The following is a 24,069-nucleotide window of genomic DNA, read 5'->3' as shown; positions in this document are numbered from 1 at the left end:
TCCTAATATCAGAGGTAAGAACCTACAGAATCCAGATATACTGTGAAGACGAGGCTTAAGATGAACCGTAGCAATGGTGTATCGCACCATTAAGCGCTTCGTATCAGGCGAAATCTCTTGGCTCTGAAAATTATTATAGCGGCTAGGTCTGAATCGATCGCGGTCAGCGCCCGACAAGCATGAAACAGTGCTCAAATAGATCAGAACATACAGCACGATATTGTGAAACGTCCTACTACGCGTCATACGCGAAGCTTGGTCGGGCGAGTTCCGTACATTGAGGTTATTTTGTTATATACATATTAGTAGAATTGAAGACATACCTGTTTGTCCATTTCGTATTAGGGAAACGGTTTGTCATGCATATATATATATATCTTGCGCAAATCTGTTATACGAGCAGATCTTAATGATAGAAAACGAAAGCTTCATAGAAAAAGTAGAAGCTTAACCTACGTTCCAGGTGGAGCATATCTACGTATCTTCACAAATAGAAACGATGTTTCAGCAAGCTATGTCGTTTGGTTCGTCAGATTACGTTACTAAACTTGTACGTTACATGAGATTTCCGACAAATGTACGAATAGAATTCTTCTTCAAGTACGTCGAGACGAGCTAAAAAAAACAACACAATAATATTTGAAGCCATACTAAAATGCATTTTATGCAAACCCATTTATGCAATACTTACAAAAAGAAACACGCCTGTGGTGGTCAAAGCGGTAACTTCTAGAACGGTCGTATTGAAGACAAGTGGTAATTGAAGAATTAAACAATTCATATAGAGTATCAGCGATAAGCATTTGAAATACATTGTTATCATTGCGGGACTATTCGATGTATCAATGTGTCATGAATAAGCTCGGAACTTCCACTTTCAACAAGAACGATCCTCTGATCATTCTGATCTAGTTTGGCCAATACTAAGCAACAACACCTTGCACTAATACCGGTTAGATTTATTACCAGTACAATAGAAAAAACGATGATACAAAAGATGCACCGCACTCTTTTACTGCTCCGAACGTAGCTTCTAAATTCTACAGTCCGAATCAACGTTAGACCCCTACCCCGAGCAAAGCTCCCATTTTTTTTCTGCCAGAGCAGAAGTCGGTTCTGGAGAGATTTATCTTTAGTTCACCTGCCACTCAGATGCTGTGATCGGTCATCCAGCCACCATAAGTTGTATTTAATGTTGTTCGTGCGTATGCCCGGGAAGGAACCGGGGATTTTGTTATGGCACGTAGGGAGAAATGATTCTCAGGCGGTGAAACAGAACTGAATACCAACTCAAGCTTCCTTTAGTCCAAAGGTATATCTATATATAGGGTGATCTGTTTAAATTAAGGAAAAATTTATTGCTCTGTTTGTCGTAACGGATATGATCCGCTACCCCTCCTATCTATTGGAAGCCGCTTTTTTGCGGCTTATTATGGCCAAGTGAATCGTGTTTGAGATCAGTCTTTCGGTGCTGCGCCAATTTCTATCACAACCAAAAAGCTTCATTTTTGATACGAAATCGACAATGTAAGTACTTTATGAGGTTTTTAATAATCTAAAAAACGAACGGAAAAATGCTTAATGAAGTTTACATTCAAAGGGCTCGGGAATCCATCAAAATAGCTCAAAAAGCCATTTTGATACACCTAGCTTTTTGATATAGGAATGAACGACCGTTTTAAAGAGGAAAAAGACCAGTCGGCAATGTTTGGGACTTTTGACCTACTGTCAGCCCAAAATTCAACCCCGTGTGTATTTTTAAATATAGCGTATTTGTATGGTACTCTAATGAATTTAAGCACACCGATGTCCCGTGACGCGCGACTGCTGTTAAGCAGTTACTTGCAGATTAAGGAAGTAATATTTTTAGTAATGAACGGTTTAGATCTCAAAGCTATAAGATAAATATGACCATCAACAATGACATTCTAGCACACATAAAAACGTGCTGACATATCTAATTTTAGTAGCAGTCCCAAAGACAGAGCATCTAAAAATTTTGAACTATATACGAGGCAATAATTATGTACAGGACGTAGTTTAATTAAGTTACATCCAGGATTATTTGCTTTACATATATTTGCAATAGGTTCAACTAAGTATATTCACCGTTCGCCAATGTTGATCGGTAAAATGAGGCACCTGCATACTGATTCAAATGTCAGAACGAAAGTTATCACGATTGAGGTCAAATTGGCAGTGTTCGTAAAAATTTTCCAAGTAAGTTAAATTCTTGAATATGTCTTAGGGGACTAGTGCGTCAACGAATCCTGTCAGTACAGCGTCGTATAGTTGGACTGCTGCGTTTCGTCACCAGCAAGCGGGTTAGGCAATATTAGTTTAACTCTTTTAACCTGTTTACTACTATCTCTAGTATTGCGAATAGAAGGTTAAACTGAAAACTCTCTGCCTGGATTGCCTTTCCACCTACCAATTAAGTGGCAAATGGCCGCTCGCCATACCATCGCTCGAGGTCGGCACGCAATCCCACAATAGAAATTCACTGGACCTCGCGTCCGGTTTCTGAGGACTTAAGGTGGCCGTGGCTCCTGGTGTACTACTAGGTGCATCATAACAAGGTACAGCAGACTGCTGCTTATTCTAATGGTAATATTGGAACAGAGAAGACGAAAAAATAGCCAGGCGAACATCAGTGGTACCTTGATTGTGAGTGAGGTAACATGCAAAGCCCTTCAATCGGGAGGAACTAACTTAGCTGAAAAAAAAATTGCCAGTCGTCCCGTTAGTTTAGCGGTATAGAAATTGAACCGTCTGACTTTTACATTAACTCTTCTACATGTTTACACAATCGGGCTTTCAGTTCGGTAACGTGCTTCACCAGGAGCTCTTTAATTATTCCTCTACAGCCAGAAAGGCAATCAGAAAAGGGTCTTGTTCAGAAGGAAGCAAAGCTATAACGCAATTCATACTAACCGTTCTTCATGACCATCTTAAGACCATATGAAACAATAGAACTTATCCATTAAGCGTTAAAAATACGCAGCCGAAAAGGAAGCAAGCGGCAGAGGACAGATAAAACTAACCAAAGCCAATTATGAACTACTACTACTACTGCTACTCTTGGACTAAGGACAACGTACCCACCATTTACTCAGATTGCTTGCACAAACCTTCCCTTGCAATATTGTGCTTAATATCTCGAATCATAACCGCATAGCACTTCTGGCAAGAATTTTTTTATGTCTTGTGTAAAAAGCCAAGTGAAGGCACATTTAAGTAAGAATACATTCAGACATAAAGATGAACTTCAATAGCTCGAATATTTGACATTTAAGCACCACTCTTAAGACCTCTTTTACAACTCAAGCAGTAGCGCCAACAGCTAAGAAGAGACCGCAACAAATTCATCATCTGGTTGGCACAGTATAATTCGGGCTTTACTCGTGCGGCACACCATTCAAAGGGATCGAGGCTATGGTAAGATATTTGCTAGTGATTCAATCTTCATCGAGCTACTTCCAAACAACGGACCATTGAGCTGCTACTGCCACCGCTGCAGTTTTAAGGACGTAAACATTCGAAGGCAGGTTGATTGATCAGTGGCATGAGTACGCGTCCTTGAGTAACACTTTTAGAAGTGGCAACAGCAGCACTAGACAGTGCAAAATGGCTCAAGTCAAAGTGGCTGGTTGAAAACTGGGTCGATCCCTGGAGCATGGGCTTGTCCCCTATATCCCAGCATAGGCGGCGGCTTGACGCGACGAAGCGTACTGTAAAGAAAAGGCCCGCATGGGCGTGAACCGGCCTTCAGAGCACTGCCAGAGCGAGAGTGAAAGGACTCCACAAGCATGCTCATCGGAAGGTATTTCCCTTTGACAGCGCAGCCGACAGACAATAGCTGGCAGATTCCCATCATTTCTCCTGCATAGCTGTATAGACGGTCGGTCGTTTTGTTCATGGATTGCGCTGCTTATCTCGACCGGCCTGTCGGTCCTCCTACGTCTGCTCGCTTTCCCATCGTTGTACCTTTCGTTAGTTCGTTTGCACGGCGACGACGGTGACTGTCGCGGTGTTAGTGGTGAACTTATTAACAGGCGCCCTGAGCCAAACGTAACGCACCGTATAGAGCTGTGTGTTCACCCATTTGCGTAGTAGAAATTTGCACTCGCGTTGTTAGTTGCGTTCATAACAGTCGAGTTCGGCCCCCAGTTGAGCCGGCCTGACGCCTTAAGCGCTAAATACTTTAAACCCACACAAGCACTTGACGACACCTTTGGAAGGCTAAGCGAAGTAGCGAAACGGCCATCAACGGCAGCACATATCGTATGTACAGCCCCCGCAGCGGTGTAGCGATTAAACATTACTTTTACCACCTGATGGGCTATACGTTCAGTGCTGCTTAGCGAACTGCGGGCCATTTACCTCGTTCTGCCAAATGCCCCTTGCAGGAAGCACCTTCAGCGGGATTAGTATCAGCAGAAGCGGGAACGTCAGATTGCAGATGTCTCTTTCCTCGGCTAAAATATGAACAAATAAAGGGCGATGTCTGGCCATTCGTTCGTTCATCCGCTGCCGCTGTTTAATTTTCCGTCGCTGCTGATGCCATGATCATCAGCACTGGCGAAGCCAGCTGCAGAAGGACGGCCTTGTCTGTCTTTCAATTTTTCCTGTTTTTCTTCCTGTTCCTCTGCGTCGCACGGCAGCGTTGCAATCGCTGCAGTTGCCGTCATTTGCGCCCCGCTCTGTTGATGGCTACGGTATTATGGGCTCTGGCTCACTTACATAAACTACACAAACAATTTAGCCCATTTGATGTAGAATAACTAAAAAGGCGTAGGGCTCTATGGGCAGGGAATGTGGGGCAAAATAACAAGGGATTGACGGGAACAGGAGTCAGTCGGTCGGTCGCCAGTGGTCAACAGTGGAAGCACAAAAAGGCAGAAGAGGGAGTTGATTCGAGGGTAGAATTCTAGGGAAAGCAGATTACCGAATCATGACCTCAATTGAGGGCATGCTGGTTGAACAGTAACCGCCAGCGCACGATGAGCGAACTTAAACAGCGGACAGCGGCCAATAGAAGGCGATGCTGGATAAATAGAGGTATAAGGGGCGGGGAATTTGCCACAACCTTGATAAAACGGGGCAAGAGACAATGAGGGTTAAGCCTAGGATGACAGGTAGAGTGAAACAGGGGTTAGGTGGACACCAGATAAAGAAGAAGAGGTAAGGAAAAAAAGAAGAAGAAAAAGAAATAATATATAGTAGCAGCGGTAGAAGGCCATCGGCAGTGGCGCACTTAATGCCCAATACTGGGCTGCCCGGTGACCTTTGCCGCTCACCATTCTCCGAAGGAAATCAATATCGCTTTTCCGTCGGAACCGCGAGCCCTTGAAGCTGTGAGTTTTGACCGGTGATACACCGAGAAAACAAAAGGGCGAGACAATCTATCGAGTAATATCACGGTCGAACGCTTTGTCTCTCGAACACACGGTGGAAAAACACCTTGCAACACTTTGACAAAACGCGTAAATTACCGCGACAGTGAGAACATCATTACCCCAGAGTCCTTTCGTCTCATCATCTGATAATCGATGGGTGAGAATGCGGTCGATAGACAACTAGGTGCTAAAGGTTAGATTCGAAGGTGTTGTCCTTACCCTATGATAATTAACATGGCATAGCAACAACACCCTTAATGGCAACGAGGTATCATTGTTATTGTAACATTATACTTAATTTGTATAATATAAACAATAGTGATACTTCAATCAAAGACACTGCCATATACGCATACGCCAAATTTATTATCAAAGATAACAATGCTTTAGCTACGAGGATGCATTTAGAATGAGCCTTTTTCATAACGCTTCTAAAAGGAACTAAGGACATTGTCTGAAGGCTAGATTACGACAATTTCATGACCAAAATCAGGCTGCCGGGTTTTCCTAAAATTTTGAAAATACTTGACGCCAGCCCGCAATGGTAAGAAATAGCAGAATCGGTAGCAAGTAAAGAAATAAATACAAATAAGGACGTACGCTCTAAAAAGTTTACTGAAATCATCGTGTTTATGTTTGTAGAGTGAAAATACTTTGAGGGTCGAAAAATAGGAGGTCAGTCATTAAGCTGATGATTTGAAATATTCCAAAAGCATATAGAAACTGTTTTTCTTTGTAATCATCATTATTTACCGTATAGAGGCATAACGGTCAAAGTTCACGCGGTTTAGCGTGAACCGCTCTTTCCTCGCGCATTATATGGCTTGCAATAAAAAAAAAAGATGCCGAATCTGAATATTAAGTATGAACTTTAAATAGATGGTCGACAAATGTTCATCGAACCAGTGTATTTCAAATGAGAGATAATAACCGTCAGAAGTTTGGTCCAAAAATTACGGCTACGATTCCTTTTGTAATGCTCGTACCTACACCTAACCACAATCCAAGCGTTTCTACCAGTAGTTGTGGCGTACATTACACCTATATGCAAGTTATGTTGGATTGACGGCTTCACCGGCTTCATAACACAACGAAGTGCAAGCTAGCGGACCTAGCCTCTGTAAAGCGACAGAATCCGTTCTAATACAACTGATCTCAGCACCGTTGATGCAGCGCTCTATGGGCATTTGTGCAGCAAGACTGACTGAGCGTAGTTTTAGCTGAATGTTAATATCAACACATGTTCCTCAGTCCGGGAAAAACCATATAGTCAGGATGTTATCCAGCACATGACCCTATACGAGATATGCTATTTTTTGTTGCAATAATCCCATGGACCGCTTGGCTTGACAGTTATATGGAAACATCTCTTTCTGGAAATAGCACTTCTAGGTGAAACGCCCGTTGCCAGTTTTAAAACACTCGGAAGTAAAACTTCGATAAGATTGATTCAACAAATGTTTGAAAGGTACCGTATTCGTATGCTATCATGTATTATTGACGAATAGGTTTACCGTACAACCGTGAGATAAGATTCTCATACGGTTAAAACGGATGCTTATTTCAAAAACACGCCTCAACGTATGTACATGAAGACTTCCATTAGCGAATAAAGCTGCTGAAGCACGTGTCGGTGATGAAAAACGCGCGTTGTCGATTTAACAGCGGGCTTCACAGCGCGTGTCCGCCCAAATTCGCTAGGAAGTTAGTAGATATTGGAGCGTGCTGCAGATGGTTGCTTGGCCTCTTCTCCAACGACCTCAGTAACCGGCAGGACACGAGGCAAAGAACTATGCAGCTAAGTCGCGCTACGCTCTACAGTTGCAGTAGTCATTCTCCCCACTAACCCCAGCTTTATTTAGGCTTTAAAAGCTACCTTTGTATAAAATTTATGATTGTTGTAAAAGTACAGCTTTGTTTTTGGTCGAGACTTATAAACTGCTGGAAGAGATGCAAAATAGTTTTTTTTTTTTTTCAGAAACATAATTAACTTGTACTTTAATGTATTCCCATTTTAGAAACACTTCAGGAACTTGGTTCCTCTGGGCGTTTGAGGTAATATTATGTGACAGGATAAAGTTTTCTCGTGCAATTCTTTAGAACATTTTCAGATGTAAATATTCATTAATCCAGTATACTTATAATCCATGATACTTTGTTCCTGTTGCTCGGTATTGTGCTCCGACTGTTAGAAAGAACCAGAGTCAGAACAGAACTTGAGTAACCGGTTTATGAACGCTTCTCAAAGCACCTTTACGGATCATAAGAGAACACCCTAATAACAGTTGCTACAAACAGGTGTTCTTAGGTTTATGTTCAATGTTTATAATGCAGTCGTTATTCTCTTGAGTAAATTAGGCCTCGAAATGCTGCAAAGATGAATGGTTTGTAAGCACACCTGCACAGAATAGATCTGTTCCATCAGGAATAAGTATAATTTAACTAGTCTCTATTTAGACTCGCATTGTTAACTTAGGTTTTCATTCATCTACAATTGTTACCTTGAAAATTCCTACACCGTTAAGTACTCAATGACCGCTGTTGTTGAAGTGAACTCAGTTGAAGTGATAGTTGTCTGGCTTTATGTGCCGTAATTGTTTGAAGTACTATATATATTTTATAAAATTATAATTTACAAAAAGCATGCGTCTCTCTCACACAGGTCACTCATGTAACCGTTTGCTTGGCCTGCATCGATTAAATTTTATTGAGTGATTAATTTATATCTATTGCTGCCGAGGGAATTACAATTGTCATCCTCAATCCCAACCCTTCGATGTGTCACCCACTTCGTGATGATGATAGAAAGTATAGTCGTTCACTGCATGTTTTCCTGAATAGACTAGAGACACTCAGGATAATATAGTCGAAGCAATAGACTCGAAATTCTGTATAAACCACGATTAAGCCTCAGTGTTTATTCCTAGTGTTTTTCACCGCATGAAGAGCAGCCAAGTACAAAAAAAAGCCTAGGGAACAAAAGGGGTAATTTGGACACGTCACAAAGCCTATAATAATAATCATCGTAATAATAATGGAATACATCTCTGTCTTTATAATAAATAAACGTATGGTAATATATCTCTTGTACGCTCGAGGCGATCCACTGCTCTGGGGTATTAGTTCATGGCGACGCTCGTTGACACTTGCGAGGTGTATGGCTGCCTGGTTACCTCCCTAAACCGTAAAAAGAGTTTGTCGTAACTCGTAACCGAGTGCCAGGAGCGACCCATTGATATACGGTGTGAATAAACGAGTGACCCAGTCAGTCGTCGAGTAATCGCAAAGCTACAGATTTATGGGTAGATCTGAGAACTAGGCAATTTATCCGGGCGACAGCGAGATGTCATGCACGCGCATATGTAGCGTATCAGAAGTGCTGCAAATAGATAGTAGATTACTCATGCTCTATATGATGGTAGCTGGCCTAAAAAAGTTTTATCCGCCCAATCAATCCCCATGCTACATAGAAGCATATCACCGCCTGCGACGGCGGCGATAGATCATCGAAGCGTGACGTAACGACGACATACCAGCTCTAGCAAACACCTTATTTGAAGCATTTCCATTTCGAAAATTGCTCTATTCTAGGAGAATTGGGGAAATAACAACAAAAACAATAATGATGATAAACGATCCAATTCGTTAATCCTTTATAAGCGGTAATCGAAAAAACGTTTGTTAAACGCTCTGTGGACAATACAATGGGTTGATCCTTACTCTGACAAAGTGTAAAAATTATTCGTCAGCTCGTCTAGCTATTATCATATTTTACAATGAGTGTCTTTCATAAAATTCGACCTCTGTCCTTAAGCTCAGTCCTAAACTGCCGAAAGCAAACAGTGTAGAGGCAAATTTTTGCGTAGACATTGCGGATTTAAATAAAGTCATCTGGTCGCATTCCGTGTTTTCAGGCCCACTTTCCTTAGGTAACGTGTGGCCATAAGAACGGCACAGTTTGCGTTTGCGCGCATAGACCTACTAGAGGGCTGCGTTATATAAGAGCAGGCGGTCAGGTAAAGTACTGCGTTTTTTTCAAAAATGCATTGTCTAACTCCCGCCTGCTAAGATCACGTTTAATGTTATTACTAATTACATTAATTTAATGATAACTTAAGCATACGTTTGCTTTTAGTGTGCTAGTGTTGGACGAACACGGTTTTCCCCCCATATTGATTATTAGTTAGCGTTTCTCACTAGTGTGATCGATAGTTGAAATCAATACGAACACTGATTCAACTGCCCCGATATAATTTACTAAGAATGTTTTTCTCTTATTTTCAATTATATAATCACGATTGACGTGACTTAACTCGAATCCTTAATGAGCGTTGTTGCTCCAACGAGCTCAGGAGAGACAATATCGTTCTCGATCAACTTACACTGTTGCCTGCGTCAGGACAATGCCACGCTTAGGAAACGATGACGATGTTATTTTTTCAAGCTGCGGTAAGAATCGGTATTACCAACGTTACGGTACAAGGGATCGGGTCGAGATTCAACAGACCCAAATAAGTCATTGGTAGGCATAAATCGTAATTGCTGCCTTCCGATTGGCACACATGCTTCGTTTCGTGGGGAACATCGTTAAAATAGGATTTGTTGTTACACGATCATAGTCTTACTACTTAATCACATGTAGAATATCTGACAAGGGTACCTTCCGCAAGCGAATTCGACATCCAGTAGTATGGTTCAATAAAACATTTTTTGAGTGAGCAAAATGGGTCGAAATCATAGCGTTTGCATGCTAAGCGGGACAGTAACTTTCAACTGCTATTCGACGCCTAAGGCCATTATTAAGGTTCAGTAACTTCGTGATCATTTTAGAATGGACTACCCAGTCGAATAGTTGGAAGTAATGAAATTTAACAAATGGTTATCATTAGTTCTCTCGAGGAAGCGACTTATTCCAGCTGTGTAGCAGTAGATTTTCTCTTCATGTTATCTACATGTACGATAGCCTCAGATTGCATCATATGTATAAACCCGATTGGGAGGGTTTGATTTCGTAGAAGAGTATCGAGTCCTATAGCAAAAAGAGGTCTATCTAATGTCCTCGGAAGTTTTATTTGACAACCAGGACTTCTAATGATCTGATTGTTACTGTCCTTTTCCTGCAACTAGTTTTCATATATTCAGTCAGTCGTAAACGTACAAATAGCGAGAGAGACAAAAACCTATGCGACGCACACTCTCAGCTGGCCAACAAGAGATAAAAATGTAGTACACATAATTTGTGATTCGTCGGCGGTTGCCTGTGCGAGACGATATTAGCAACTGCGTCAACATATATCAGCAGTGTCGGTAATGGCGGACGAATACGCGTTAAAGACATCTTTTCTGCGATGTTATTGTGTCGCCGCAGTGTCGCTGCTGTTGCTATAATCGTAGCTCCTCTTTCGAGTAAATTCGTTAGAAGGCCGCGTTGTGTTCGATTTCTCAGCCAAACCAGCGGGCGACGGCAGCTGCAGCAACGGTACTCGTATAGTCGTTGTCCTCGTTTATATCAAACTCGACTGAGAGATAGAAAATGGCAGAGAGGATGAACGGGTGAGAACAACGACAGGGTCCACTAAATATCCGAATACGCTCGTTGTATCCTCCGCCGTCCACTTCGCGGCGAGGCCGGCTTTGGGCCAAAGATAGGCCTTCAACGATTCAATCTACACGCCTGAATTCCTGAGGGTGTCAGGGTATATTAGCGGCCGTGGCTATGCTGGCGGCGCGAGCAGTGCCAGCAGCGGAGCTTCAGAGTCGGCGGCACCACCATTTTGGCCCGGCATTCTTTTCTTCTCACATGCATCCCTATCGGCCCACCAGTTACAATGCGCGGAGTCTTTTGTAAAATTTAAAGAAAGCGAGATTAATCATGAAAAAGCTGAATATTGCTCTCTGAGAAGCTAGCGGTCCGACCGACCTGAGGTGAGAATTATTTCACCGACAATAATTGTGATGTAGAAGGAGATATGGCAATAAAAGACGAGGTACTAAGAGATATAAAGGACGAAATCAAATGGGGGATATGAGAGATATAAAGTGCCCATCTTCCGGCATATGCGAGTCGGAAAATGGTAATGGCGTTGATCGTACTGACGATACACGTCATATCGGCAAGGGAACGCGCTATTTTTGACGAACGAACGGTCACAGAAGTGTATCATCATCGTCCATGTCTAGTATTGACACACAAATTGTAGCAATGTCTGAACAACTAGATATTTTTTTGCAAATCGATTGGACAAATGAAATATGCGCTACACAATTGATAAAAGGCTATTCTATGTATGCCGCTCGAGTCTACGTTTTCTTCTCGTTTTCTTTTCTCTTTCGGTTTCAGAATCCTAATTTCTGCTATAATAGAGTATCGACGACCTTTTTAGAAGCGTTATTCAAATGCCGACTGAGTTACTATGTAGTAATCTACATAGCTGTAGCGATAATTAACTTTGTTTTTTTTGCCTTTTGAAGTGTTTACATGTGTTATGATTATACTGACCTATGGTGGTAATAACCGTGAGCGAGTAGAGAAATGCGCCGGAGAGAGTCCAACGTTGGCCCTGCCCACTAGGTCTTCCGTCATAACCGTCTTTGACAGCTTCGATCAGTCCTCGCTGAAACTCGGCCATTTCACGCCCCACTTCGACGGTCCAGTTTTCTCGGTAGAGTACATTATACCGGTCGGTTATCTCCCATAGTCTGTCAACGGTGGCATCCCTTAACCGTTGTACCTCATCGGCACGTTGAACTTCGTGGGGTGCCTCTAGCGCGCGGAATGCAAACGCACCCAATACAGCGTAACCGACAACTAGCGCGCACAGGCCGACGTGCGAGAACAGAAACGCGGTGAATCGGCGACAGCATTGCGCTCCTCGTCCACGTTTGTGGCTGTCGCAATGATTGTGAGTTCCCCCGTTGGTTCCCCCACCGCTGTTGGACGAATGCCTTTGCCTAGAAGAACTGCGCGACCGGCGCTGCTTAGCCATCGCGTCTTGAAAACGGCGGCTTCTCCGGGTTGCTCCCGTCACTGCGGCAAGGAGATGGTAGAAGAGGCAGTACCGTCTTTTATTCGTTGCTAAGTCGCTGGGGGAAGAAGAGGACGGGCAGAAAAAGAAGAAGAGGGTAACGGAATAGAAGGGCAAACCCTTCAATCGAAAAATATAGCCGTCGTCGTGCGTCTATCGCAGATAGCGAGTGCGGTTGGTTCAACCTTCTGAAATCTTTTCTGTAGTTGATTATGCACAGCCGTTGAATGTGGCTATGAAGAGACCGAAACTGCGAGAGGCGGATATTCTTGAGAAGGCCAAACGTACCAACAAGGTGATGCAGCCGTACAGCCAGGCCCTAGCCAACTGTTGTTGATGCGGACTACTTTTACGAATGCTACTATTGCTGTTTACCTTTGTTGGCCTGTTGCGTATTTCCAGCAGCGCCTTCGGTTGCCACCATGTTAATCATGACAGCCGACAAAAACGCGCGCTTCCTTTGTAAAATGTTGGTTATCTTGCGTCATCTACATTCACTTCTGTTCTACGAAACGCCATCTCTGTACATGTATACAACTCATGGTCAACACTCAATGCGTGCTGAGCAGATATAAATCAATTTTTTCCAGGCTTGGCGAATTACGAAAAGTTTTGAGGTTCGACGCTCGAGGTCTTGAGAGACCTGCCCCAAGGAATGAAGAGCAATGTCGATTAAATCGACTGATTGCTTCGGCAGTGCACGGTCTTGTATCTCCTCTGTTTGCCTTTATTGATATATATGCATGCGTGTGCTAGTTAGGTTCCCTGAACAGAGCCGCGGATAGCTATCTATTTGGCTAATAAGCTCGTACTACTTGCGGCCTAGGCTTGTCACCGGCGTCTCGTAGAGGGGAAGAGGGGTTGAGAGGACCACGTCTCTTTCTCCGAATGCGTTGCGCTTCCTGCTCGTGACGTACGGGAACACTCGATCAAGTTCGAAGGAGAGTTGTTTGTTTGAAACTGCACTCGTTGTTTTCCTGAACAACTAACTTGGCATGCGTCACGAAACCCGATAGCAAGGCTGCATTGAGGCTATGCCTTTAAATATTTATTTGATGAACGTATCCTTAGACACCATTGCGGCTCCACAAGATTACTATTGCACGAACATCAGCACTGACACACTCACACACAAAGGTAACCGTCAAGCCTCTGCGCAGACCCTGGCGTCTAAATCCACATGTCTTCAAGTTTTAAAAGGACCTGCGTTGAAAAAAGTAAAACAAGCTAAACTCGATATCCGAGTGCTGGTTAAAAAAACAGACTCCAATTTCCTAAACAATGCTATGTCGAATCAAATATAATTCGCTTCTAAGAACCGAATTTCTTCAGTACTATTGCCGTCTGCCATTCAGGCAACGGGTTGACTAAGCAAAGGGTCATTAGGCACAATTCTGTAATTTGCGCACACTCCCGTCGCCGTCTTCTATACACTTATGTTACGCTTTGACGTTACGCACTGCATGACCTGCTAGCATAATATTGAGCTACTTAGTGACTATTGTAGTGGTACTAGTAACAGAAGTGGCGCGGCATTATCGAAGAGTAACCATCATCGTACATTTACAACAGTGGTTGGATGTATCCTCTTCGTTTGAAGCTTTTGACCCGTTCCTCCTCTTCTACAGCTACTATAGCTCCACACGGCCTCGGTAGCCTCCTTCTCCGGCCTCGGCTGTCCGAGCCTTCGTCTCGCCACCATCACTGGGAAAGTGCCTGACGGGCGAGGGGAAGAGCGCAGCTTGCCGCAACGGCCCTGAGAGAGGGGACACAGGAACCAGCAGCCGGCTATACTGGCCACCCCATAGGAACAGCTAACCAACAGGCCAGCGGACGAGCGAACAAGCAGGCAGGCAGGCAAACAGCTCAACCGAAGAACCCAACCACTCGCTGCAGGGTCCTTCCTATAGGCCGGCCGATAGCAGCACCAGGCGCCTACTAGTGGCCATGCCGTCGGCCTGTACGATGCGCTCTACTTCGTCCTCGGACCTCAACAGCTTTAAGCGTTAGCCTCTGCTTCAGCTTCGAACGAAGGAAGACTAGAGCACTCATCGTGACGATGGCGATGGCCATGGTAATGATAGTGGTCGCAGTATTAGTAGTATTGGCGGTCTTGAAGCTGGTAACGGCAACTTAGGCAACGGCAGCTACGGCGGCCGCCGTAAAGGGGATTCGTTCAGCAGCCGGCCAACAAGAGTCGACCGTGTCGCGCCCTGGCGAGCGCCATTGCAAGCTGTTTTCGTGAGACTAACAAGCAGGCGGAGCACGGTGTCAGACGAAGCCAAAGTGCGTTGGCCCGGCTCGTTGATCATGCTATGGGTGCTCTGTTGTGGGTGTTGCGCTGTCCCGGATGTTGACCGGATGGGCGCGGAAGATTACACAAGGAAGGAGCAGCCACATAGGCCAACCGAAGAACCGAAGCAAGGGCTAAGACTAAGACCAACGAACGGACTGTCAAGTCCTGGCAGCAGTCGCTGTCAACATCTACTAGACTATACCATAGCAGAAGACAGTAGCAGGCGACGACCACGTTCGTCTGGTCTGACCCCAATCCGGGGCAACGGAGGGGGCCAGAAATGGGCGAAAGGAAAGAAGACGCGAAAAGGCTAGAAAAAGAAACTGTGTGGGGCTTACAAAAAAGGATAGGGGTCGACAGGGGTGAATCGGAAAGCGTCGGGACGGTAAGGGACACTGTTGAGATCTAGCTTGCCGGGAGGAGGGACAGAGAAGTGGGTAACGAGGATGTTCGTTCGTTGCTTCAATGGCCGGTCCATGAGGGCGCCGTGGGGCATTTACAAATGTTTACCCATCCTCCAATGACGTGCCGCTGACCTGGGCGTTTCTGCCGTGGGCCCCAAATGGTTTTTAAATGCTTATTTAAGTTTCTATTAAAGAAATAATTGTTTGCCAACTTATCTAATGCTGGTCTCAGCTCAGGATGAGCTGCTAAAACGACACCGACGTGCATCAAAACATTGTTGTGACTGCAGCCGATGTATGTACAGTTGAATGTATATAGAGGATATACACATTAACTTCCACTACCAGAAAGGCCATATACCTACTACTCACAAAAGATAATCTGTTCTCAGTGGTATCCAGGGTTCGAAACCGATTGTATACACGCCATGGAAGAAATCAGCCATATGAAGCAACGCTTAACTAAGGGAATGCCAAACGTAGAAGTCTAAGCATTTGCTTTAGTTCGATTCGTACGGGACTTTTTATGCTGAATTTGATACATGCTAAACTACCGTAATAAGCAATATGGCAATTCGACAGAGCAACTGGGCTTGATTGATATCAACGACAATGATATGTCTAACTAGCTAAATCATATCTTTATGATCACGTACAATGTTCGCCGCCATAATCTAAGAAGAAGTTTGTAAACGGTTGTCCTTTTCATGTGGCATACCGTGGTACAGCGGCAAGTCCTTTGCTTACTGTTTGAAGTAACGAAAAGCAGCCGAATGGCAATGCTTGCTTCGTTCCGATACCCGGTCGGAACGGACGATCGAAACATATCATGAAGGACAAAATAAACAGCTGACAAACGGGGTTAATCAAGTGGGGGAAGTTGAGAGTTTCACTGAGGAATCCTGTTTGCCGTTGCTCTTTCTGTCTCGCAGTGAGTAGTAACTACAGCAGTAGTTGCTTGCAGGATCCGTTCACTTTTGTTGCTCTCTATTTGTCTTCACCACTCCCTGGCGGTGCTTAGCCCCACGAACTTAGCAGGCCTCGTGCCCTTACAAGTCCAGGACGCTCTACAGGACTCGAAGAAGAAGAAGAGTAGGTCTAACCGACGGAAAACTGCCCCCTCTAGGCTATTGCAGCTGGGATAAAGGGCTTCTTTTCTGGAGTGCGCCCTGCCTTTAAGCTGGTGGCCCAGTCTTCTTCAAGCTTTAAACAAGGCTTAGCGATTGCTAAGATACGCCAGTAGTTGCCGTTGTATGGATCAGTTGGGCAAGCAGCCGCACTATTAAACCTGCCTTATGAAGAGGAGGCAAATGAGTATAAGTGACGAACAAACCAACAGAGTGGTTCACGGTTGTATTGAAGTGGTAGTTCCTGAGAAGATAACAAACAAATTATAACAATGTTTCACGAAGTTGGTAAAAGAAAACGCAAGAGTAGCAGAATAGAGTCAGACAATGATGTCCAGATGTTTTTGCGAAGACTGAAAAGCTTCAATGACTGATTTTGTGCATGGAAGATTTTAAAAACTGATTCCAAATGTAGATAATATCTTTTCCGGAAAAAAAGAGTTGATTTACTTAATTTTCTCATATTTGCGTGCTTCGACCCGGCTCATACGTGAAACTGAATTGGTGCTTTCGGCATACGATCTTACTGAAATATAGCTACTACCGCAAGGATACAGTATCCATAGGGATATATCACACACGGCTCTAACGATAAAGCGCGAGAAAGCTATGGCTTTTTAGTTATAAATTAATTTTTGTTATCGCTAGTTAGGATGTACCTCTCAGCACCAATTTTAGTAAAAGTGTCAACGCCGCGCTTTTGAGAATAATTCTCACCTCGTTGGCAAACAACGAAAAAGGAGAAAATGACACAGGAACATGTACAAAAGCATGCATGGTCAACTGATAGGTACGAGTTCTTCCCTTAATGCCCCTGAAAATCATAGGTGCAGTCTGGCGAGTTGAACGTTTCATGCAGCCTGAGAAGAATTAAAAAAAAAATGGGTGATATTTAAATCCAAACACTCTAAGCTGTATGATATTTGTTATTCGAAGCAGTCTTTAGTAGACCATAATGGCTTTTTACGCTACGCTACTTTAGAAAGTGAAAGCTATGCGGAAGAACCATGGTTAGAGAAAAATGAATTTAGATCTAAATACGAAATAGTGCCAGTGGACCTACAATGCTTTACCTGCAAATTATCTAAGGAAAGCTCATTGCCGGATCGTTTTAACCCTTATGAGTATTTAACACGTTCTACACAGTGTGGGGTACGACAAGTATGTCGGAATAGGGGGTGAACTGAACGCTATGGCGAGGGTAGATAGATAACTGAGCTCTGTAGCGCAGTTTTTGCGTGACGCGTTCATTACTCGGTATACTATACCTACTAGCAGGCCAATGGGCTTTAAGGATATGGGGAAGGAGGTTATACTGAAAGCCAAACGGCCGGAATGCTTTACAGACAAGCAGGTCTCCCGCAGGAAAGATGGAACTCGGAGTGTTGCTGAGGAGCGGGGTCAATGGGAGGATACAAAATTTCACTGAGAAAGTTTACGCAGCGCTGTGCACCCCGCAGAATCGTGCGCGCTCATCAAGACTCCTCGCTTCCTTGCGTTCTATGGCGTCCTGACGCCGTACAGCCTTCATAAATGTTACTTCTTCTTTTCAAGGCGCATCGTGAGCCGCAACAAAAAGGCTGACTATTTAAATGACTTTTTGAGAATGCGCCGCGTGAACAAACTGAGTCCTCATAAAGTAAAAGGGGTTATGCGAGACGGTACCCCTAAGCGAAGGATGGTAAAATTTGAACGAGAGCTGCAGGAGGAGAGAACGATAAAGCCGAAAGAGGGAAAGCAACCACTCTTCTATATTTTAGGCCATAAGAGTCCTATCTCAATAAAATGGGATGCAGCTTTGACACTAGCCTAAAGCTGCATATGGCCCGACGAAAAGCGGTTACCGGCCGCCTCTTTGCGTCCTTCGTTCGGCGTCATTTTGACATGGAGAAATGATTGCTAGTTTATGAAGTATGATAGTGGTGGGGTTTAGAAGGTACTGCGTACCCGTGCTCACGAAGAGAGCTTTCTCTCCACTAATGGCGAAAAATGGTCGACGAACGACAAAACTTACTTAACGTCTTCAAATGACTCGAATGTTTCCGCGGTTTACTCCTCGCGAGACTCCTTTCATTGGGTGGCCTTCTATCAGTTTGGTTTTGCCGCTCTCTGCCTGCTCAACCAGTTCGGCCACTGATGACTTCCGCTGAGCCCACTTCCTGTTGCGGCGTGCTGCAGCATGCTCGTCCTGCACGACTCAGCTTGCGTCAGCTGTTTAGGTCACTGGCGGAATCTGATTAGTTGCTAGCGAGAAACACATGTTCGGTTAATCTTAATTACTAGAAAAGCCAGTCTATGCAAATAATTGGTAAAAACATACAAGATATGTATTTTTTTCAAAATAAAATTGTGCTAAATGATAAAGCATACTATGCTAAAAAAAAGTGATCCACGCGCACGCCTAATCGCACTTGGCTTAAAGGGCCGTTCGCGTCCGTTGTATAGTAGAACTCGTTTGTACAGCACTTCAAGTAATAGAAGAAATCACGTTAAGAAAGTGTCCTAGGGATACTAAGTTCTGCTGAGCTCGTGGAAAAGGTTGAAGTGATTCGGTGAAGGTAATCGAACGAACACGAAAAATATAAGACTTTAGGTAGTGATTTTATTATGTATTTGGACCAGGAAAATACAAGGAGTAATATCGCTTATAAAAAAAAAAACACATGCGATCACACAACTTTAAAAAAAGCAGTTACTATGTAGCATTTTAAATTAAATGCTTATTTTGAAGAAGCTGCATCTAGAATAGGATGAAAGACAAACGACTTCAATCGACGAAACCAATTTTATAGCTGCACAAAACGTACAAAAATACGCATCTAATGAATACTGTTATTATATAATTTGTAAGGCGCCCAATTATGTAATTTTATATATATATACATATGTATATATATATATATAAACACAAACATTTGTATTTAACTTGGTGTGAAAAGCCATGATTAGTTTCCATGGTCTCTCCTCTGCTGATGCAGCTTTGCCTCCGGCCTGGTATGGTCTCATTCTGTGGCTGCGGCGACTGCTATTGTCGGCCACTGCAGAAGCTACTACAACTGCCACGTCACTGTCTATTGGCGGCGGCGTTGTCGCCCTAATATAATATATAGATCGTGGCTGTGGTGGCAGTAAGCTTCAATTCTCCACCTGTCTGATTCTGTGCGAGCTATTTCTGCTGTCCATTCATTGACGGTCGTCGACGCCGCCGCCGCCGCCGCCGCCCTCCGTGCTTTACAGCACAACAATCGCCGGAGCTGTATTCCACAACCCCATGTGCCTCCGCCAGCGACCCCTCATTCGGTTTCAATGTACGATGTCATTATGTACACATTGTGCTAGATATGTGTGCGCGCTCGAGTTAGTGTGCGCCTGCGGTGAACGTTTCCATTGTGCGAATGAGAGGTCATTACTGTGACGGTCTAAAGGGTGTCGAGAGGACCCCGTCGCCGCGGATCACCGCAAACGCTAACGCAAGCAAAGCAGTGGACTTCCGCTGCCACAGCTATGGCAGAAGGCCTCAGCACTACTGCTACTTGTGCAGCCGCATTCACCAGCACGGGGTAAGCGCGGTAAACTTATGTACATTGCAATGGCCGTAAGTGTCGGCATCGGCATAGGCCTATCTCTCATCAAGTACGATGTATATGTAGTTGCTGGGCCCACCAGAAATCCGTATGGTTCGGACATCGTTCCTGTCTTCAATATTGTTGAGCGCTTTTCAGCTGCTTAACTGCATAATCAGCTTCTGTATACCACAACAGCGGCCAAGGATGATGTATTGTTGAAGAGGGTTGGTCCATTTTTTCGCGTAAGCAAGGGTTGACTTGCGATTACAGGTAATATCTATCAGTGCTTACTATCGCAAGTTAGTCCGGTCACGCGGTATATCGTTGTAACATCGTTCAGTTGTACTGTATTCTACGATAGTTTGTAATGTCTATATTAGTATAATGAAGCTGGATGTGCTTGTATAGCCTATAACCTAAAACGCGCCTTCAGTCAGTCCTATGCCGCAGGCCTCTTGAAATTCAAAGTTGTCATTTTACTGAACAAGAAAACGCATTTATAAACATTTCAATGCTAGCAATAGATACATTGTATAAATTAATCACGGCACAGTATCCATCGCACTACATACACAGATCCTTGTCACGACCATTAATCATGAACGCACCTTATGAAAAAATATAATCTCTTGGAAGCTCCATGATAGACCTTTAAACATCCGTTATAATGAACACGTGGCAAGCTGCGACGAAGGTCCTTGCGAACTATATTGCAAGTGCGGTAATTTGGACTCTGCAATTACAAAACAGAGAATAAAGGAAAGACACGCGATTTCATACTCGCAGTTGACGGAAGACCATAAGGACGATAGTTACTATCCCTGAAAAGGTCTACGTCCACACTGATGTTAACGCCGCTTGAAAGGGCCATTTAGTGGAAAACAGAGTAATCGGAACTAAGTGACTCCGATGCCGGCTGAGGCGGTAACGAAACTGGTATCATAAGCCAGTTTTGCATACGTATCGTGTTGGAAACTGGACTCAGAGCTAAAAACATTTCTGTGTATCTCTTTCATGAGGAAGTATTTATTTACACAGTAGTGATGACGACTACGGATTAAGACATCAGGTCGTTTAAGGCCTACGCTGAAAGGCAAAGGTAATTTTTATTAAAGTAAAGGTGTTACGATGTGCCAACAACTCCGAAGGAACTCGTATAAAGGTCGCGTCGCTATAGGACCAAGTGTGCAATGTTACCTTTGTAGTGGCTAGTAGATTCTATAACCAGAAGCTATAAGATGATCCGGGCCGAGAATCTGCCAAAGATCAAAAATCTTTATTCAAGTCATTGGAAAATGGTTATTTATATAGGCAAAGGAAACGCCATCGTTGGCAAGAGGGAAAATTTCGTAAAAATAAAGCCTGAACTGGTGGTCTTCGTGAATGTTTCTATTTGCGTTTTTACATGTTTACACGTTTGAGGGCGACCATACAAACATATTGAAGTTTCGGCGACGATCAGAAGTAGCTGAAACGTCGATTTTATGAGTAGAAATTGATTTAAAAGTGAATAGCAAATGATGAACTACCGCTAGCGATGGATACAGTCGCGCCGATTGTTGAAGAGTGATAAAGAAAAATCGCAAAAAAGAAAACAATATTTATCTGCATAAGGCATTGTCATTAGGACCTTGAAGGTTGCCAGAAAGCGACCCATCCCAGATCACCATCAATACCATTGGCTTTTGCGCTAACGAGCTGGCGAACGAAACTCAATGCAGAAATATCGCAGCTAACATAGATTGATACGTTTACGTTTCCGAGTGAAACGTACTCCTGTTCTACTGTCCATAGGCTCTTTATCTACAGGTGCTACTAAGCCGCAGTAATTTCAAGGGTTAAGCGCACAACTTCGAGCCTTTCAGTACAATCAGGGAAGTTAAAAGATGTTAAGCAATTCCTGCAGTTTAACTGCTTCTCTAGTTTTAGCTAATAATGTAGCTAAGATTTCCTTAAAAATCTTGGATATGAAGCACCGGATCTACCTGAGCTGTATATGAGGCGAGCGTCGATCAATTACATCCATGCGAAGCTACAATTGAAATGATGTGTTATATATATACACGTATCTGTAAGTCCTGCTTTTCTAATAGTAAATGGCTTCTGCAGGACCACATTATTGACCTTATGATTAGGAAATAGTCGATTACGTTTTCGTACGTGCGCATAATCAGAAATTTATCGATGGGATGTCGTATCAGTGTTACCAAGTACGCATTGGGAATATCGGATATGATCGCCGCTTACAGACGTTTTGCATTATTACGCTAAACTGCGAACCGCGGACCGATTTCAACAAAGCCGCAAGAAGTAGAAGAACAAAGAGCTGTGTGCTAGTATGTAATCTACTACGTTACTGACAGTTGTTTACAACGTTTGGCTACAAATTTAATTATTAATTTGTTAAATTAAAAATTTACTATTACTAATAAACTTCATTTTTTAAAGCACATAACGCAGAATTGCTCCGAGCGTTTCTGTTGCGTTTAGGTAGTTTTTCGATAGCGTAATAAGTACATATTTTTATTGTGAATTTAAGTAAAGAATGAGCATGAACTAGGTGTCCTACAGAGGCTTCATGTTGTAGGACCTGCTACCATGGATATACACGTTCGCTCAGTTTGTTCATGAATTCCGTATCCTTTTTGGTCCGCTCGCGAACCTGTTGTATATATAGGCATTTATTCAGAACGTCTCATAAAAGTCCGATTTAATTTCCTCTGGAAATTATGGAAATCAATGTCCTACACCCACCTGTACCCTTGCCATCTTAACTGTGACTTACTTCTGAACACAAAAGTGTCGCTCAATCAGCCTGCGGCCGGACCTGCCCTGAAAGCATTCTGTCTTCTGGTTCGTTAGTAGTTAGAATTTCACCAATTTTTGGAATCAAATGAGCTACTTTCGTTGACTACAATAAATTTTGTGCCACATATTATTTACGTAGAGGGTACAGGAGGCGGGAACTTCTTACTCAAGTTATGCCGGCAGTGTATTCTAAAGAACCGTAGTTCCAACGAAACGTTGCAGGGGACCTCCTTCTTTTTGATCTACTTTTCATTTAACTGAAAGCATAAAGCACTCGAATATATCTATGAAGTTATCCGCGCATCCACTCATAATGTATAGAAAATACTTCGGTGTGCTTCTGAGCTAATAGAACATCAGAGAATTAGTTATTTGATTTTCTTGTCGCTGACAGTTGTATGAAACGAACAGATTTCTCGAATATTTTTCATAATCAGCTGCCTGCTGTCCGGGTGTCCAACACCGCGCCAACAGTTTCAGTTTCTTCAAAACGATGTGTTGAAATCCGCTTGGGTTGTTTTGACATTTAAGTTTTTGGTGATCCGTTTGCCGACCTATAAAAACTTCTTCCGGTAACTGGGGCCTAATGTGTAGGTACACAGTGTTGAATAAACAACAAAATAGTAATAATAATATTGTAAGTAATAAGCTTTAATGACAAATCTGCGCGTAGAAAACTGAAGCGATTTACGTATCTTCTATAAGATTGTGGCCTTCATGTTCCAGGTCTCCGGCATACGAGTGCGCCGTTTCTATGGTTGAAATGGGTCTTGAATAGGACCGCCTGTAGCACTGGCAGTGATTGCCCAACACTATAGACGCTGGTGATAAAGATGGCCGCTGTTGATCACGGGGTTGATGCGAAGAGATTGCACCGTCAAGAAGCTGGGCTATAGTCATGACTCAAATGTCATGACGTCGAGGACTGGGTCATTAGCACGGTGGCATCATCTACAGATGAAGGCGAAACCTATAGCGGTTACTTGACATCTGGTCATTTATTTAGACCTCGAGATCGAGGTTCATGCTAACTAATGATCGGTTATAAATGTTTCGCGCCTCTGACGCTGGCTACAGCTCGTATGAGTTTTCTGCAGCAGGACCCATAGCACCTGCTGTATGCAACTTGATTTAAGTCAGTATTCAGGAGAACGGCTTTATAGGCCGAATTCGCTTAGCTCTAGAAAGGCAGACAGAGCTGCTACGTGTTATGATGCATAGGAAATCCAGTATTAAAACAGAGAGTTTTTTTGCCAGAGTACGCGGTGTTTTATACTTGAAGCAGCCGGAGCAAGATATCGCAGCAAGATACATGCAATCTTTGACCCACGTCATTCTGCCAAATTAATTTTAATTTTAGGCAAATTTGATGCAAAATTAAATGGGTAATAAAATTGTTGTAGAAGCTATATCAATCTGTTGTCTGAGTTGATCTCTTTCACTG

The 24,069-nt window shown here is 43.4% G+C and overlaps 1 protein-coding gene and 2 long non-coding RNA genes across 3 annotated transcripts in view; 2 read left to right on the top strand and 1 right to left on the bottom strand.

Annotated features, from left to right (window-relative positions):
- Positions 1-14,047, bottom strand: part of LOC111267064 (potassium channel subfamily K member 18) — a 54,452-nt gene extending 40,405 nt beyond the window's left edge. Inside the window, exon 1 of the mRNA XM_022845034.2 lies at positions 11,899-14,047. Coding sequence (XP_022700769.1) covers positions 11,899-12,385 — 487 coding nt within the window. The 5' untranslated portion in view covers positions 12,386-14,047. The remainder of the gene's footprint in view (positions 1-11,898) is intronic.
- Positions 1-24,069, top strand: part of LOC147752593 (uncharacterized) — a 47,842-nt gene that overhangs the window by 23,493 nt on the left and 280 nt on the right. The gene's annotated exons all lie outside the window — the stretch shown is intronic.
- LOC147752594 (uncharacterized) lies at positions 992-24,034 on the top strand. The gene is made up of 2 exons (XR_015313640.1): positions 992-1,312; positions 23,352-24,034. It is a non-coding gene; the product is annotated as an uncharacterized LOC147752594 (long non-coding RNA).

This window comes from Varroa jacobsoni, unplaced genomic scaffold, assembly GCF_002532875.2.
Source record: "Varroa jacobsoni isolate VJ856 unplaced genomic scaffold, vjacob_1.0 scaffold_1143, whole genome shotgun sequence".
Taxonomy (NCBI): Eukaryota; Metazoa; Arthropoda; class Arachnida; order Mesostigmata; family Varroidae; genus Varroa; species Varroa jacobsoni.
This window is presented reverse-complemented; position numbering and strand designations above follow the sequence as displayed.